The sequence below is a fragment of the Aythya marila genome (genome assembly GCF_965140915.1).
Source record: "Aythya marila genome assembly, chromosome: 1".
Lineage (NCBI taxonomy): Eukaryota > Metazoa > Chordata > Aves > Anseriformes > Anatidae > Aythya > Aythya marila.
Window position 1 is genome coordinate 67093774 of NC_139042.1, and position 12974 is coordinate 67106747.

The 12974-nt window shown below is 45.7% G+C and overlaps 1 protein-coding gene across 5 annotated transcripts in view; it reads right to left on the reverse strand.

Annotated features, from left to right (window-relative positions):
- The window catches only part of NPAS2 (neuronal PAS domain protein 2), a 99156-nt gene extending 86426 nt beyond the window's left edge, over nt 1-12730 (reverse strand). For 3 of the 5 annotated variants that reach the window (XM_082758960.1, XM_082758958.1, XM_082758961.1), the window contains exon 1: nt 11754-12729. In XM_082758960.1, coding sequence (XP_082615086.1) covers nt 11754-12088 — 335 coding nt within the window. In that variant the 5' untranslated portion in view covers nt 12089-12729. Of the gene's footprint in view, nt 1-11753 lie in introns of all 5 variants that reach the window. The other 2 variants (XM_082758959.1, XM_082758962.1) reach the window with 2 other exon arrangements.
- Nucleotides 12731-12974: the final 244 nt, after the last annotated feature.

A 12974-nucleotide genomic window follows, 5' to 3' on the forward strand; every position in this document is an offset into this window, starting at 1 on the left:
CACAGATGACCCAAAGTATTCTGCAGAAGACCACTGTCCTCTTTTTGGGTTGCTGGATGGGTGAGTTTTAAAACTACTGAACGTGAGGTTGCAGAACAAACTAGTTTTAATTATAAACCTACTTCAGATCGTCCAAGCCATATGCAGAGGAATTTGAAACAAATGGGAAACAAATGGATAGATGAGATTAAATCCAGGCTAGGTTGTCTCTTTGGGGCCATATCCAGATACAAAGATGCCTCCCAAAGTGAGGCCATTTGGTAGCGTGCTGATTTTCAGACAGTACACCTCACTTCTGAGCTGCCGTGCCACTGTGGTGATTGTTTCCTTTCCATCCAGCCCATCCTTGCTGCAGTATATGTCTGAGTCAGAACTGGGGACCTAGTCAGCCCTTAAATATGTGCTTAAGTCTTTCCATATTCAGGAGAAGACGGATGAAGTTCTGAGCAAATGGGTAATGAAAAGCATGTGCCTAAGTGTTTACCTGAATAAAGCTGCTCTGCTGAATCTGTGCTAAGATGTCAAGCATACATCAGGCACGCTCAGACTCTTCCCTGGCATTCTTTCACACAGAGCCCCTGCCATGAAAACTGTTGTGTTCCCAAGGGGGAAAACTTCTTCCTGGAGAGCAGCCCTAAATGAGAGAAGCCATAAGACCAAAGATAACGTCTGCCTCCTGCCATACCCCTCGCTTCCTCAGGCCACAGATTAAAGCGAAGGTCTAGAAACAAGGGGGGAAAAAAGGGACTTTTTCTAAAGGAGCCATGAGAGGTTACCCCATCTCCCATTTGTTTTCCCCGAGCAGCCCATAACACAGCGAGTGCTGCTTGCTTGGAAGCTCATAGACTGAGAGATGGGAAGTCGCCGAGTGCAGGAGTCAAGTTATTTATTGACATCTCCACCCTCCAAGCCTCTTCACAGATTCCCAGTGTGCAGGAGGGATTTCAGACTAACCGCTGCAGGCTGACCTTTTCTCCTGCATGTGCTGGCTCACCGAGGAGGCAGGCAGAATTTTCTCCAGTCTATGTGATTCAAGAAGCCATGGATACTTTTGTTAGTTGGCCATTACTCACTATACTTGGGAGACCAGGCTGTTTAAGCTGAGACTTCTTCGGGTGAAGAAAAAATGTTGCACATTTTACATTATCTCTTGCAAATATGAAAGCTTGCTGCAGTCTTTGGATACAATATTTATGAATTGGTCTTGCAGCCAAATCCACTTCTGCATAAGGATACACAGCTGCCGGTACCAAAAAGTATGGTACTTCCCAAATATAACTTTGCCATTTTTAAAATCACTCTAGAAGCTTGAAAATAATATTTCTTTCTTTGTAAGTTAAATCTCTAGGTCTGGTGTTTCAAAGAGAGCCTGAAATTAGCCAGATTTTGTGTTTGTTTGTTTGTGCATAAGAATAATTGATTAAATCAGCACAAGCGTAACTGATTATACACTCTAAGAACAGTACTGAGGAATTCAGCTGCAAAACGAGTGGCATTGTGAAGAGCTATACCCAATTTTTATGCTTGCATCTCATATCTGGAATCCCCTCTCAATTACACAGTAGCAATTTTGAAATGTCTCATTACCTCCCACCGTTGGATATCTAGATTTTGAATGAATCTAACCTGCATTTTTCAAAACTCGGAGGGATTTCTTTTAAGATGTCTCTTTAAACTTTTTCATGAAAAGGAAAAATTTGCATAGAAGAATATTTAAATACAACCTACAAAGAATGTCATCGCTCTTTCATTAACCAGCATGATGACCCTCTAGTAGTTTCACAGCGGGAAAAAATCTGCAGAGAACTATGGCAAGTCTAATGCCAATTATGACTTTGAATATATACATAATACAGACCAGGAAAAAAAAAAAAGTGTATTTCAAAGTTAAAAACTAAACTTATATCCTTGGATCCTCTGAAAAATATGAATGGATGTGGAAAAAACTTTTGAATTCCCCATTTGGTAAGCAACAACAAATCTGTTGTTCAGATGTAGTGTAAATTGTTCTTTGGAAGAAAGCAGTATTGAACAAAACAAATAGAAATTGCATTAAAGAAATAATGTCTTTTTAATTGGCATTACACTCTGTATATACCCTGTAGTTTTTTATACGTTTGGACACCATGAAACAATTTTTGTAGCTACTGCAAAAAGAGAAGATGTGTTTGCTAATTTAAGAAAGAATAAAGCAACGTTAGTGTTATGCCTTTACGTTAGGAAATATGTCTGGAGGGATCCAGATGCTAAGAATCTGTAAGCTGGTGACATTATTTTGAAATTCTATGCTATCCATTAAGGCACATGCTTACTATTTACTTCACAAATATGAACAAGGTTTTCTGGAAAAGAATTTAATTTTAGTCAAACTTGCCAGAAAATAACAATACTTGGCACTTTCAAAATGCTTTCCATCTTAAAAAGGAGAACAATTAATAGGTAGCAGGGGGAAAGCTTGAGATTGGACAGGTAACCAGTGGGGACTGGGCATCCAAGGGAAGCCCAAGTGCAGCTGGAAGCAACATCCCTGCAGTGCACAAGGATGTGCCGAATGTAGCCTAACCTCCAAGATGGATCAACACCCAGGAAAGGCTTCACTGTGACTCCTTTTTCTGCCAGTGATGTATTTAGCATGTCAGAGTCTCCTGCTCAGTGCCCTCCTCAAATACCTGGCTCTGAATGACACCCATAGCTGATCAGAGCTTACGTTACACTGTAAAGCTGCCCTAGTTTGTAAATCAGGGGAGTGATGCACAATGACATTGTATATGTGGTCTAAGCTCTTATATTTGCACAGTAGAAGAATTATGAACAAAATCTATCCCTTTTTAGATTTCCAGTTTTGTTGCCATCAACAAAACCCTTTTTACACGGACTTTAAAATCATAAAGTATTTTCTTCTTACTGCAATACTGTGCCAAATATTTACTTTATCACTTCAAAACCCAATTTACGGCTAAAACCCTGCACAAATGCTTCAGAGAAACTTTTAAGATCCTGCCCAGAATACAAGGAAAGATTACGGAGATTAATTTTGTGCAAATAAACCTCTGCCTAAATCACCAGTCTGCTATTTCACCCTAAAAGGGTGCCTGATATAGGCAACTCTATGTAGAAGTAGCCTAAAGAAGCCAATGAAATTCCTTGACACGTGTGTGATGTACACCAACTTTTTATGGTACCCTAGTCAGTGAAGGTGGCGATAACAGAAGAACACCTGAAAGAGAGAATGAGATAATGAGAGGGGAGAAGAAAGGAAGAGGGGGAAAGGTGATAACCAAAAGGTCCTAAGGTCTGACTGAAGAAAAAAATAAAAAAAAAAAAAAAAAAAAAAAAAAGATCCTCATGAAGAAAGTTACAGATGAAAAGCTATAAAAGAAGGAGAAGGAACAGCTAAAATGCAAGGTGAGACATAAAATAATAAAAAGAAAAAAAAAAAAAAAAAAAAAAAAAAAGGATGGAGAAAGTTTAGTTCTTTCAAAAGCTCAAGCCAGTAGTTCTTTGTCAAGCCAAACTCCTCTTGATTTCAGTAGGAGTTTTGCCTTAATGAGGACAGCAGGATAGACACCAAATGCAGCTTTATTTCCTATACTTGAATAACAGCAAGGTATAGCAAGATATTCTGTTGTTGAGAAAGACTGCATTTTTGAAGGAATATGGATATTAGGGGCCAGGCAGTATAAATGTAATTGCCACAACCAGCTGAGATACATCAGTGTGCATCAGCTGACAATGAGGCCCTTTGTGCTGGAAAGAAAGAGAAAAGATGAAAAAACAGACTCATGCCACCTTGCAAATAATCAAATTAAAGGTCCAGAATTATTCCAGGAAAGTTTCCATCGACTTCAGCGATGGCTCAGAAAACAAATAAGATTCTTCAGTCTTTCTTATTAAAAAAATACTATCACTACAACAGTGAATATGAGTGACCTATTTATTCTGTATCTGTATTGCTCTTGCTGAAATTGTTGGAAATGCACTCATGTGGTTCACAGAAGTATTCTTTGATTAGGCTGTTTTCAGGCAGAAAGACAGAGAAAGTATCTTACACAGATATTGTATTAAAATATTGAAAACAAAGCATAAAATAACCAGATTGAAAATATTCTTCCGACCTTGGTAACAAAAATAAAGCCAATTTTAAAAGCTAGATGCTCATCTGGTGAACAGGATGAAGATTTTGTCTAAGTAGTGGCCTTAATGGTCCATGTAGAAATCACATAACTGTTTTCCCATTTATAAATCATAAATTAAAGGAGCTTTCACTGGAAGTATAATTGGACTGTGGGTATGTCAAATGCAAAGCCTCCAATTTAAAACCTTTTACTGTTTTAGATGTCAAAACCAGGAACAGACAAAATACCACAAGTAAAATCTGTAGAATCACCAATAAAAACAACAAAGCAGATATTTTGTGTGAGAACTACGAATAGCAGAAAAAGTATCCTGACTCCACTTGATCACATTGCACACAGTAATAATACTTATTATCTGCAAGACTTTGCAAGAATACCAATCTTATCCACAGTACGGGAAATATTGCATCAATTCTCCCTGACATATTAATAAGAGTCATCCCACCCCAACCAATAAGTCCAGGACATGTTCAAAGCTGGATTCATTCAGCTGCTGACTGGACAGACAGCCAGCAATTCTCAGGTATTGCACAGTCACATTCACCTGTTGATTTAGAGATTACAGGTGGGAGGGTGGGAGCTTCCTTCTTAAAAGAGCCCTCCGTCTTAACAATTTGACACACCTAAGAGTAAATCAAGAGAAAAATGGTTGGTTTGGTTCATCAATGACAGAACGATAAAAAATAATCAAACTCAATTATTGTTTTCTGCAGGACTAAAATTATGCTAAAGAAATTCACTGCCATCTGTAAGCTTGTTAAAGTTGATTTTCTTGTTCTGGTTTTCTTCCTAACGATGGAACAGCATTGTCTATTTTTAAAGAAAATAAAAGCCGCTTGAATAATAACTTGTTTTTCCCAAGATAGAACAAATCATAGTGATGGGCTTTAAGAATGGGTACCGAATTAGAAATGAGAATGAAAAACAAGTGTTTTCCTGCTCAAGGTTTTCGTTTTAATGTGTTTTTATTTTTAACTTGATTGAGTGCTGATTACAGAAAATTCAAGGCTATCAGGACATTAGACTGCTCAATTGACTGAAAAGTTTGATGACGTTTCTAAAAAGCAAGGCTTGTTGGGAAATGAAATCAGTAACACTGCTCCAAGATAACTCTTGGGGAGAGAGGTTAATATTGCTTAATAAATAATGTTAAATGAGATCCAGCAGGAAATGCAGGATTCAGGAGTGCTCTTGGAGCTCCTGTTGGTTCCCTGGGCGTATGTTGCTTATGCAACACCACTCACACACTCAGTGTAAGGGCCTGCCATTTGATTGCATAAGATAGACCTAAAATACATATAGGCATTCATGCAGTTCAATTATGTGCTGCATTTGAGTTTCTTACCAGCTAGCATGCAGAAATTTTTAAAAAATTATCATAAAGACTTGCACATTGCTGAGTTTCAGATTGTTGCTGCTGTTTTAACATCACTAGATCTCATAAAAGCTAGCAAGGAAATACACGTACATGTGAATGCATTATACTTTGACCGTTGATTAAGTGATCAGCAATACACAGTTTTTTGCTTTAGAACAGCCATGGTGTTCATGATCTAGGGCGTTCAAATCTGCTTTTCAGATGATTAATAAAATTGTCTGGTTTAGTAACTAGCAGCCAACAAGATGTTATTGTTTGAACCAGTGCTTTAAGTACTGTGGATAGGTTAAGAATTTAATTTCCAAGACACGCTCCCATTCTCTATTTGGAATTTCAAAGCCTACTCATACAAACAGATAAAACTATAACTACAACATTGCTAGGTTAGGAAAAACAACCATCTTGCCCCAGATCCTCTCTCTGACTCCAGGCAGCAGCAAAGGCCTGGGAAGGTTTTGCAAAGGGGGCAGGCATGTGGCAATATTTCAGTCTCCCAGCAGAGACTTCTTCAGCCAGGCATTGTGGCTCAGCGTTCAATGCCTCTTGGTGGGATTGCTTCTGTGAATGTAATTGCTTTCTGAACCTACTTGAACCCAAGAAGATAAGACTGTCTATGCTTGGCATGTCTGCATGGCTAAATAATAGGACACCAGGGAGCGAGCTTGAGCCCTGTACCCTGCTTTTTCCATCACTGCGTAAGCTTTAGCTCATCCCCTGGCTCTGTTTTGGAGCCCTTCAACTAGTTTCTTCAAACCAGCTCTTTCCACGGCAAATATGCTATAACGGGGCCAGCCCTGAGCAGGAAGATGCACGCCACCACAAGTCTTTTGGACTGGGGATCCTACAGGGGCCAGGCTCCGACAGACTTCATTTAGCAGAGCACACGCAGCCATGGGGACCTTCTTGCCCAGCCATGGGTGCCAAGGAGTGCGTACAAGAACAAGGCAAACCAACAGCGATATTTCCTCAGGAGACTCACCAAGCTTCCAAGAATTTGCAGCTCAAAACTTCCTAAGCCAGAGGCAGTGGTTTTGTGTTTAATAGCCTGTGATGGATTTCTCTTCCATGAACTCATCCAGTCACCTCATTAGCTGATGTAACCTCTGAGCATCCACATCCTGTGGCGAGGAGCTCGGCAGCCTGGCCACGCTGCATGAAGAGCCACCTCCTTTTGTTTCAGTCCCAACAACTGCCTACTTCACCCGATGTCCCGTCTGAGAGCAGTCATCCCCAGCTTGCCTTCTCCATGCAGTGCATAATTTTATAGATTTCTGTTGCCTTTCCTGCTTCTCATTGCTTTATCAGCCTTGTCACTAGTTGTGCAGAAGCCTTGCTGTTCCTCTGATCACCTTTGCTGCCCCTCCCTGAATCTCCTCCCTCCATACACTTTTGAAACAGGTGGATCAACAACACACGGTATTGAAGATATGAGTACATCATAGTTTATACATTGAAATAATGATTTTCCTTCTTTTATTATTTCAATTCTTTTCTTAGAAACTCCTAATGTTCTATTTGCACCCCCCCACTTTTTTCCCTAAACCCACATCTGAACATTGTATTGATATTTTCTGAGTTGTTTATGGAAGATTTAATCTAACTTTTTGCATCTTCAGTGACTTGTAGCAACGAATTTCTATGATTTTGCCTCAAGTAACACACACTTTATTAATTTCCTGCATGACACTTTATGTATGAATGCAATGCATATTACATTCACCTGACAGGAAGATGCTCAAAGAGAAAGGCTGGTTGAAATGTCCAGGTAGATGACGCTTTGTCATGCTGGCACTCCTTCCACGTTTTGAAATAACAAAGAGGGTTCATACCTGAACTTCCAAATTTCCATTCTGATCTCAAACACTCATAAACATCCTTAGATTTTTTTTTTTCCATATCATCATTTCACTTGTCTAGCAATTTTGGTTTTGAGGCACAGATCCCTAAGAATAGTGGTAATGGAGATGAAACACACTTTCTATCATTATCAGGCTAGCAAAAGACCACCTGTTTTACAGACTTGTGCCCAAGCAGGAGAAGGTGAGTGAACCTCCCTGTACCCACCACATACACGGTCATTTCTGGAGTATCCTGAAGCTCCTGGCATAGAGTTGGGCATGCACCTGCTGTACATGCACAGAGGAAAGCAGTGGCATTGCCTCAAAGAGCTTGCAGATGAAGAACAGGACAAGGAACAACAGGCAGGTACCGAGAGAGCAGAGAGCGAAGTGTGTGGCAATGCTATTTCCTAGTGACAAAGGTCCAAGCTCACTGGTGACCTAATTGTTGTGAGAGCTTTATTCTTCTGAAGCCACAAGTGAATTGTCAGGCTGATGCTTTTCAGCCTAGTTTCAGGGGTGCCTAAGGATATTCCTCCCAGCATGCAAGAAACACTGGTCTCTGCCATGGTCCCTGGATAAAGGAACAGAAGTGTCTTTACCAAAGTGTTATTAAACACAATGTTTGGGTTGGACTGAGGTGTGCATCATGGTTTGTCTTCAGGGGAAGAGACACAAGAAGTAAAGCATAAAAAACAGCACTTAACCCTGCCCCCCCCCAAAATGCATATGGAATTTATGTGTATGAGTCCAATAAAGGTGTCCCCCCAAACTCCTCAGCCTCATCTGCCAAGATCCCTGAGCCACCACAAAATAAATGCAAGGAGCAGAGAGTGAACCATGCTTGCACTTTCTCAGATGCTTCTAACACAAATCTATGGGGTCACATCACATCAGTGTCCTTCCTGCACCACGATTCTTGCATTTCTGAATTCAGATGGTGATATATTAGGATATATACCCTATGTGGCACATAGCAGATCTTACCCCTGCCTCCACCCATCCCCAAACAAACAAACAAATAAACAAACAGAAAAAAAACCCACACTCTGTAATGTCAAAAGCATTGCTATATAAACATCTATATGTTCTGCTTAAATAGTATTGCATGGCATTTCCTTTTCAAACTTCGGTATCAGTCTCATAAAAAAAAAGCCAGTCTCAGCTGATGCTGATTTCTGTTAAACTTCCAGCCTGAATTAAGTTAGCTAAGATACAAATATTTGCACGGCCTCAGCCTAGTTTTTCAAAAACAAGTCTTAATAAGACCAAGGATCAACAGAAAGCTAAGCCAAGTTCAGGAAGATGACTGGTTTTTATACAAATAACAATCTCTATGAAATTTGCAACTCAAGTGCATCTGCCCTAAGAGCCTGAAAGCAGAACTATAAACAAATGAAAGTTACTTAAATTCTATACCATCCGGCTTAGGAAGGAAAGAAATGAAGTACTCATAAAATAAACAGTTGAAATAAACATTTTCAATTGTTTTATATTTACCAATTATCAATTGTATAGTGATGAAATTTGTTTGCTCAAAACTTAAGGCTGAACATAGGCAACTATTTAAATTATTATGTTTGCTATGCAAAACGTCCTATCCTTAAAAAATGCTAGAGCTACAAACAATCAGTTGCTGATCTTAATTTTCCTATATTAGGCGAGTGAGTTATGATGCAACACCGGCTACATGATTATTTACTTTTTTGTTTCCACAGGACTTCGTTATTTGGATTTATTCTTTATATAGTGAGCTATAAATTCCCCCCTCCAGTTAAAAAAGTGGAAAACCCATATAAGCTTCTGGCAGGAGTCACCAGTTGACTCCTTGAGGTCCACAGCACAAAAGTCTTGTGTTACTTAAGTGGGGCATACGAAGTCACCACCTCTCTGTGGCAAAGCTAGTGCCAGAAAAAGGCTGGCAGGCAGCAGGATGGGTCCCTGGGGTGCTGTCTGATCGCAGGGTGGAGAATGAGGAGGTGAACAGTCCCGTGGGCTTAGCGTGACTCCTGGGCTCCACAACTGAGCTTGCCCTTCTCCAGGTCCAAGGTGCATCAACATTGCCCCTCATGGCAAGGAGATGAAGACAGCTGTTATGGGGGAGTGGAGAGAGGGGTGAAGAAGGGGAGGAAGGGGCTGAGGACCGTGGAGGGCAGTGTGAGGGGGGAGATGAGAAGGATGAAGAAGCAGTAGTGCCATAATTCAACTGCTGAAAGCTTGGAAACTGCTGTTTTTGCAGGCTCAGATCTCCTGCCCCTACCCACCACAAGGCTCCCACCACATTTTTCTGCCAACCATTCTTTCTCTTGGTCTGGGTTTTCCACCTCTGTTTACAGTTCCAGCCCTTCCCCTGCACATTGTTCCCAAGCTTTGTCAAGTAATGACCCCTTCAAGTCCTCTCACTTAACCCAACATCCCTGCTCTTCACTTTTACCACCTCTCCATCACCAGTGCTGCTGCTTCTCCCTTCCAGTCCCACCATTTCTTGTCCTGACGCATGCGAATTAAGCCATTTCCTCTTCCTTCTCCACACTGTTCCCATGCCAGCAGGCACACCCAGCCACCAAGGACACAGCCAAAACAGTCTTCACTGCCTACAGCGCTCACCGCAGCAGTAATGTGTCGAAAGAGGATCTGTGGTGGAAAGTCCACTCATCCCAGGAGGATGAGCGGTAGCTCAATGTGTAGCAGTGGGGGGCATTCAGCATCCTCTGTACGAGTGCGATGGTCAAACCCTCAGCACCCAACCACCACGAGCGTGCAACCTGAGCATCGTGATGAAATGATAACTGAGGCAAATTCTGGAAGGCTTTCGTAGGCTCAACGTAACGCACACCCCCGCCACAAGGTTGATCCCAAGCCAAGTATCTTTTTCCTGCTCCAAAGCACAAAGCCACAAGAATTCAGCAGTCTCAATGAAAGTGTTTTCAACGGAGCCAAAAAATGCAGATTCACAGAAAAACAAAGATTGAGGTCTCCCTGTGTAGGATGAAATATACCTAAACCATCTTTGTCAGATACGTGGCCAAAGAGCACATTTTCCTCTCACCACATTCTCGGGAACAGCTGAACCATTTTATCTGAAACTTCCCAAAGAGATTCTGTCTTCAGCAAATACTCAACCCGGAAAATGTCAGCCTAGTTTTAAGCTTAGCAAATGCATAAGCACCTGAAAGCGGAGCATTGTATTCGAAAGCACTAGGTAATTTTAACTGTAGATAACATTTCTGCCGAGGATAAAATAGCAACACCTTCAAGTGCTGGGCTAGAAAATGGGACAACAGTTGCAATTCTGTCAAGTGCAGTCTATGGGTTCGATCCTGTGAGTCTTTAGTTGTGAGGGAAAGCAATTTTAGGCAAGCCTACCGCCTCCACAATCTGGGGCAGGGCACAGAAGCGTGGCTAGCTTGGGGAATCACCCTGGAGTCAGATACCTGGATCGGGATAAACCTTAATTTCCTTTCACGTGTTCAGTGGAGATACATCCCCTGGAGATTCCCTGTTCCCAGGCCATCCCTGTGGGGTGCCTCCATTTCAACATTCACCTAGAGAAGTGTGTGCAGGATCGGGCCCTTCGCCAGCCACTGGCTTTCAGAAATCAGCCACGGCTCAGCACACGAGCCGGCTACGTCTGGGAAGCGTGAACAGTAATTATTCGGTACCACCGAACAAACTAAAACCAGGGGACACAGAGGAACAGTTTGCTCAGCGTGGGAGAGGGCGATCATTTTCCACTTCGAGAAAAGGCAGGGTGAAATATGCCCACTTGTTGAGCGGGCACGGAAAGCTGGGGTGAGCTGTGGCTGTCCCGGGGAGCCCTGCAGCCCTCCCGGAGATTTAGCAGGGCGAAAGGATGAAAAGTTCCTCTGCTGGCTGCAGCGCTCATAACCGCTAATTATTTCTGAGTCACTCGAGTGAAAGTAAACTGCCATCCTGCAGGCAGCCGAGGAGTACGGAGGAAAGTTTATTATGGGCGAGCGTGCCTGCTAATTGACAGCCGAGCAAGGTGACCGTGGGGAGGCACAGCTCCTCGCCGGGGACGTCCTGAGCTGCCTCTGGGCAGCGCATCCGAGCCTCTCCCCTCGTGGGAGCACGGGGAGCAAGCGGGAGCCGGGCTCGGGGCTGCGGCAGCAGCAGCAGGACTCTTCCAGCGGGTGTCACGACCCCTGCTCCCCCCGGGGACCTTCCCCATCCCCAGACCCCACACCACGGCGAGGGACATTCGCGTGTCCCCAAAGGGGACACCCCCGTCGAGGTGGGGGGACCGGGACAGCCAGCCCCGCATTACCTCCCCGTGGAAACTTTGGGAGCGGGGAGGGGACACGCGTGGGGACGGGGACCTATGGCTGTGGGATGTGGGGTCGCGGGTGGGCGGAGGGAGGGCCGGGGCCGCAGCGTTACCTGGGCTGCCGCTGCTGCGGGAGCGCGGCGGGGATGCCCCAGCCGCCGCCGCCGGTGCCGCTGCCGGTGCCGCTGCCGGTGCTGCCGCTGCTGCTGTCCGCGGTGGCCACCTGGGCTCGGGAGCCGCCGCCGGAGCCGCTGCCGGTGCTGGTACCGGTGCCGGTGGGCTGGCTGCCGCCGCTTCTCCGGTGCCTGCCGGTGCCGCTGCGGCAGCGGCCGCCGCTGCTCCAGCCGCGCAGGAGGCCGGCCTCGGGAGCCGGCAAACTCTTCGCCGCCGCCGCCGGGGAGCCGCTGCCGGTGCCGGTGCCGGTGCCGGTGCCGGTGCCGCGTCTCATGGTGCGCGGGGCCGCCGCATGCCGCGCTGCTGCCGCCGCCCCGGGCGCCTCGGGACCCGGGCGCTCCGGGGCCAGGGGCTCCGCCGGCAGCGGGAGGCCGCCGGGAGCCCGGGCTGCCGCGGGGGGGCGAGGAGGCCGGGGGCCGGGGGGGCTGCCGGCTCGGGCTGCCGCTGGGGCATCAAGTTGGCCGCGCGGCGGCGGGGGCTGCGGGGCCGGGAGTTGGCCGCGAAGTTGGAGGCCGGCGGCCGAGGCGGGGGCATCCTCCCCGGCGGCCCCGCATCGCCGCCCCCGCCGCCGCCGCCGCCCCGGAGCCGCTCAGCCGCCGGAGCTGGGGGGGCGAGCCCCGAGCCCCGCGCCCATGGGCGGCCCCGGCCCCGGCCCCGGCTCCTCGCCCGCTCCGGTTTCCCTCCGCCGCTCGCCGAGGAGCGGAGCCGGGGGGGTACCGGGGACCCCCCGCCGCCGGGTCCCCCCTCCCCGCCGCGCCGCCGAGCGCCCGGGCTTCGGGGAGGGCCGGGCTGGGAGGTGGGGAGCGAGAGGGCTGCGGAGGAGCTCTCCCTCCCCGGCTCCGTTTGCACAAGTGCAGGGAATGTTCCACTGACCTACATATTTTTCCAAACATACGTGACCTTTTTTTTTTTTTTTTTTTCCTCTCTCTCTCTCTCTCTCTCTCTCTCTCTCTCGTTCTGTGGGAGGAGACAGGCGAGGATCCAAGAAAAGGAGAAGCTGGAAAGAGAACGAAAGGGGAAGCAGGGGAAAAAAAAATAAAAAAATCCAATAAAAAAAAATCAAATAAAACCTCGACCGAAAAACCCAGCCCCGAAATCGGGGCTGCTTGCACAACGACCCCAGCCGGCAGCGGGGGCTTTGCACGGGGCCACCCCGGGAG